This window comes from Panthera uncia, chromosome C2, assembly GCF_023721935.1.
Source record: "Panthera uncia isolate 11264 chromosome C2, Puncia_PCG_1.0, whole genome shotgun sequence".
Classification (NCBI taxonomy): domain Eukaryota; kingdom Metazoa; phylum Chordata; class Mammalia; order Carnivora; family Felidae; genus Panthera; species Panthera uncia.
The window spans coordinates 146,111,335-146,117,035 of record NC_064810.1 but is presented as its reverse complement, the minus strand read 5'-3'; the positions used below and the strand labels follow the sequence as shown (position 1 = coordinate 146,117,035).

Genomic DNA, 5,701 nt, shown 5'->3' with positions numbered 1-5,701 from the left:
TTTTTTTTTTTTTTTTTTTTTTTTTGAAATCCACCATTTGCTAGCTGTATGACATCAGAGGAGTTATTTAACCACTCTGGGCTTCTGGTTCCCGTTTGTAAAATGGAGTTAAAGTTCTATCCTGTAGCATTTATTGATAATCCATTAGAGTAGTATTGAACATGGCCTGGCCATAGAAAGTGTGCCCAGTAAGGGTCTGATTTCTCTGCTGCTGCTGTTACTGATTTCTCTTAAAAGTTGCATCAGGGGGGCGACTGGGTGGCGCAGTCGGTTAAGCGTCCGACTTCAGCCAGGTCACGATCTCGCGGTCCGTGAGTTCGAGCCCCGCGTCGGGCTCTGGGCTGATGGCTCGGAGCCTGGAGCCTGTTTCCGATTCTGTGTCTCCCTCTCTCTCTGCCCCTCCCCCGTTCATGCTCTGTCTCTCTCTGTCCCAAAAATAAATAAAAAACGTTGAAAAAAAAAAAAAAAAAGTTGCATCAGGGAGGATCCCAGGACCCTATAACTATAGTCGACTGTATATTTTCTGAAAAATATTTTAAGTAATTCTTTTCCTATCAGTGCATGGTCACTACAAAAACAAATTCTTTTTAAAGCACAAAAATTAAAATGTGTAATACCATCTAAATGTCAGTTATTTTTATGGCTATCCTAGTTTTTTTTCTGTGTATTATGAATCAGTACATTTTCTCCCGGTTGGAATTGTACGTATTTTTAAAAACATAACTGGAACAACAGTGCACATACCTTAACAACTCAGGGTCAACAGTGGTTTTTCACTTATGCCTCTGACTTCTGAAGCTGGGAGCTGTCAAAGGCCTGGGGACTTTGGGGAGGTCTCTACCTCACCCTGTAGCCCTGACTGAATGTGAATGGTCACCCCTGCCCTCCTGTCACCATGGGGGCATGGTGACAGTATGTGCCCGACTGGTTGATGCTAGAGAAAGCCCACCATTCCAGGTTTACATCTATGGGGACAAGAGTTAAAGTACATTAAAGCTGTTTAAGATTAGCCTCAGACAAGGGCAACACGAGGGATCTTTGTGGTCATAGATACACAAACCTACACAGGTGATAGAATTGTTAGAGGTTCGTCATTCAGGAGCACGCAAGCACACGTGCACACACAGATGAGCACCAGTTAGTCTGAGGAAATCGGAGTCAGATTCCTGGATTTTATCAATGTCCGTGCCCTGGCTGGAATATCATTTTACCAAATGTTACCCCTGCGGGGAAACGGGGTAAAGGGTATAAGGGATCTCTGTATTATTTCTTGCATCTGCATGTGATTATCTACACGATTCACTACAGTGACCTCAGTTCAAAAAATTAGCGTACAAAATGTGAGTGTAATTTCTAATTAATACAATCCCGGAGAAAAAAAAGCAGCGCCGAATTGTGCTCTCTCGTGTTAGGGTGACATGGGGCCAGATCAGTTAAGGTGCAGCCCGGTGTAATTTTCCTCCCCAACAGCAGAGGGCGTGGTCCTCGAAGGCAAGGGGGGGCACTAAGCAGGCCCCCAGTCATAATCCCGGTTTCAGCACAGAGGGCTTTTGTGACTGCGGTGGGGGTGGGGAAGGGGGAAGGGGGTCTGTTTCCAGTCGACCCGGGAGCCGGTGAGGGGGGGGGGGGCCTCCTGCATCTTTATCTGAGCGCCCACAGCCCAGCACAGCTGTCCAGCATGAAAACTAACTCCTGTCGGGCGTAGGAATCTTCACTTAGGGATTTTTCCTGACCCGGGGCTAAGGGAACAGTTTAGAGCAATTTGAGCCGGACTCCACCTCCATCAAATTAAACTCTGTTGTAAACCAACCCTTACAAATCCCCCTAGCCAGGCAGCTGCCCTGTAGGGGAGGAAGGAGAGTTCCTGAGGCGAGCCCCCGCCCCCGCCCCCCTCGGCTCTCATCAAGTGCAGGGTGAAGGCGGCAGAGGGAGGGGCCCCGCCTCCTGGCTCCGGAAGGCCTTGCTGGTAGGATTTCAGATTTGGAACCAGATTTCGGGGCTCCTTCAGCTAGAAAATCATTCCAACAGATCGGATTCCTCCGAGCCCATTCACGAGGCCGATCTTTACTTGGGTTTGATAAAATATTTAGAGACCTATTGCATTCCAGTCGGAGAATCTACTAGCAGTGTTAGGTTGGCTGAGTAACCCACTTAATTTTCAAATGCCTTGCTTGGGCTGCTACTGAATGTGGGTCATTGTGAGAGCTTCGCCAAGTCCTCACCAAGAATTATTTTGTAGAGTCGTCGTTATAAAGAGTTACTATGAGGTTACTTCTTGCAAAAGTGGCAAGTTTATAATTTTTTACACTTGGGTCCTCAACCCATTTACATTCATTCCTTCCTCCCCAGAATAAAGCCTATGCTACCTTCTTGGTGTTTGTCGAATTGCAAATCGATTCCCTGCCATCTATTTAAGTAAAGCAACCCTGAGGTTTTTCCGCAGACTAAAGCATTCTTTCATCACATGACCTTTTTCCCCCCACAGGAGAACAAAGACGGTCAGTTCTAAAGTGGCCTACATACAGCCTCTTATGACCACAGTAAATTATATATATGATGAAATATCACTCTGTGTACGTGTGCGTATTTGTGTATAGCAGTAATAGTCTTTTTGGTGTTGATTAAAGAAGAATCTACTACCCTGGTTTTCGTGGTGTAGAAACTGGTCTCCTAGCCGTAGAATTGAGGGGAGGGGAGGGGAGGAGCTTTGTCATCATGTCATTATCAGCTAAGAGTGTTATTTAATAATTGCACCACCAGCTGCTTTCTGAAGGATCCCACTCTGTCCATGTGGTTGGGTCTCTATGGTTAGTGAGGTCTACACCCTCTCGTTCTGGTAAGTCACACATTGGTGGCTGTGCTGCTGACCCACTTCCGTTTGCTGAGTTTATATGCAGCCAGACCCCTTTCCACTCCAACACCTCGTCTGTAGTGTCACCTCTAAGTGTGCACGTGCATGTGAGTGCGCGCGCACACACACACACACACAGTGTCAAACCCTTGCAGGATTGGAAGTTACCCCTCTCTCGGTCCTCCTTGGGGCTCTTCCCCGGAAATGAAATCCAATGGTGCCCAGCACAGTGTGGGTTGAACACAGCAAAACCAACAACCCTTTGTGCCCGATCCACAGGCACAATTTGAGGGCCACCTGTTTTGGTGGGTCATTTGTTTGGCCGGTTTGTGATTGTCGTTTCATTGCCACTTTTATTTTTTGCAGTTTTATGTGCTGAAAGAGTTGGCCAGATGACTAAGACGTATAATGACATAGATGCTGTCACTCGGCTTCTTGAGGAGGTAAGTGTTTCCTGGGAGGCAAAGGGCCATTTATGATTGATTAAATTGATTAAAGAATACATTATTGTCTGTCTGAGTGAAGAATTACCAGAATTGGGCCCTCTCAGGGTATAATGCAATGGCTTTACTTTTTGAACTGGTAGCTATGTAAGTCTTTGTAGCTATAACTTTGTACAAGGTATGTTAGGTTTTAAAAGGAATGTATTAAAGATATAAAATAGGACTACTTGCTAGAATAGCCAGTTTAAGATTTTTTAAATTACAAAAAAAAATTTTAATGTTTATTTTTGAGAGAGAGAGAGAGAGAGAGAGAATGAATGGGGTTGGGGCAGAGAGAGAGAGGGAGACACAGAATCTGAAGCAGGCTCCAGGCTCTGAGCTGTCAGTGCAGAGCCCAGTGTGGGGCTTGAACTCATAAACCGTGAGATCACGACCTGAACCGAAGTCGGACGCTTAACTGACTGACCCACCCAGGCACCCCAAAGTTTAAGATTTTTTAAAAACCTTTAAACTGTATTGTACTACTATATTTTAAGGGTGTCTAAAAATGTCAGAAAAATACATCATTATCCATATCTATATATTAAAAAAAAAAACCACTTCCATCAGGTTAAGGGAATAATATGCAGCATAGAAATAAAATCAGCATGGAAAGAAAAATATAGGAAACTTGCTTAGGGTTGGATGAGTTGCTGGTATTTTAGAGACTGGTTTTCTCAGTTTCTCCTTAGCATTCTGTTGGCAGTTGAGAATCCCGGTGCTGTGCACACCTCTACAAACAGATGAGTAGCATGTGTGGACCCCCATGCCTAGGACCGGCCAGAACACAGTAGGTTCTTGAAAGTATAGGGGCGCCTGGGTGGCTCAGTCAGTTGAGCGGCCGACTTCGGCTCAGGTCATGATCTCGCGGTCTGTGAGTTCGAGCCCCGCGTCGGGCTCTGTGCTGACAGCTCGGAGCCTGGAGCCTGTTTCGGATTCTGTGTCTCCCTCTCTCTGACCCTCCCCTGTTCATGCTCTGTCTCTCTCTGTCTCAAAAATAAATAAATGTTAAAAAAAAAAAAAATTAAAAAAAAAAAAAGTATATATTGAATAAGTGCCCAGCTTTAAATGTTACCAGGCCTTCAACGGCACAGGTGCTAACTTAGACCCTCGTTTCTGCTCTGGAACTGGGATTGACTTTGGGTCATGTTCTTATTCATTAGCCCTTCTCCAGGAAAAGAGTAGAATCATGTGGGAAATGCAGAAATCATGGTTGTCATTTTCGGCTGGTCGTGGGACAAGGTTGAACACAGGGCTGAGTGGGAGTGATGGGACCCAGAGTTTTTAGAGGTGTCTTTTTACCCCGCTTTTTTTTTTTTTATTAAAAAAAAATTTTTTTTTAACATTTATTTTTGAGAGAGAACGTGGAGGAGGGGCAGAGAGAGAGGGAGACACAGAATCTGAAGCAGGATCCAGGCTCTGAGCTGTCAGCACAGAGGCCAACACGGGGCTCAAACTCACAGACCGTGAGGTCGTGACCTGAGCTGAAGTCGGAGACTTAACCGACTGAACCACCTAGGCGCCTCATTTACCCCATTTTTTATGTCTCTCTTCCCCTGTGTTTATTCCCATCTGCATATCCAGTTTTCTCATAGCTGCTCCGAAGCCTGGACTCTGAATTCCCCCCTGAGTTTCTCAGGGCTCACCTGCCCAGCAGCTCGTTCCCCCCCTTCTCCTGCAGTTGGTCCCCCACTAGTGGACCCAGCTGTGTTGAGTGTGGGCAGGAGCTGAGAGCACTTGGCCCCCTGCATGTCACAGCAGTTACCAACTTCTCGGGCCCAAGCAAGTGATGCTAGGTTTTGGGCTATGTGACAAGGCCTTCTGGTGGCAAGTGGCTGGCATTAGGCACTTGGGGGCCAGCTTGGTTGGCAGCACTGACTTTTTATTCTTTATTTTTTTTTAATGTTTATTTATATTTGAGAGAGAGAGGGAGAGAGAGAGAGAATGAACACGAATGGGGGAAGGGCAGAGAGAGAGGGAGACACAGAATTGGAAGCAGGCTCCAGGCTCTGGGCTGTCAGCACAGAGCCCGATGTGGGGCTCAAACTCCTGAACCTCAAGACCTGAGTTGAAGTTGGACACGTAACTGAGCCACCCAGGCGCCCCATAATTTTTTGTAACGTTTATTTTATTTTTGAGAGAGAGCACAAGTGGGGGAGGGGCAGAGAGACAAGGGGACAGGGATCCAAAGCAGGCTGTGTGCTGACAGCACAGAGCCCGATACAGGGCTCAAACTCACAAACTGTGAGATCATTACCTGAGCCAAAGTCGGACGCTCAACTGACTGAGCCATCCAGGTGCCCCTAAACGTTAAAATTCTGGGGGCACCTGGGTGGCTCAGTCAGTTAGGCGTCCGACTTTGGCTCAG

General features: G+C 46.4%; 1 protein-coding gene across 13 annotated transcripts in view; it reads left to right on the top strand.

Annotated features, from left to right (window-relative positions):
• Positions 1 to 5,701, top strand: part of TRAK1 (trafficking kinesin protein 1) — a 158,550-nt gene that overhangs the window by 78,632 nt on the left and 74,217 nt on the right. For 12 of the 13 annotated variants that reach the window (XR_007457566.1, XR_007457567.1, XM_049629937.1 and 9 more), the window contains one exon: positions 3,218 to 3,294. Coding sequence is in view for 11 of the 13 variants with exons in the window: in XM_049629941.1 (XP_049485898.1) it covers positions 3,218 to 3,294 (77 nt within the window). In the remaining 2 variants the exon portion in view is untranslated. Of the gene's footprint in view, positions 1 to 1,602; positions 1,967 to 3,217; positions 3,295 to 5,701 lie in introns of those variants that run through there. The other variant, XM_049629935.1, reaches the window with a different exon arrangement.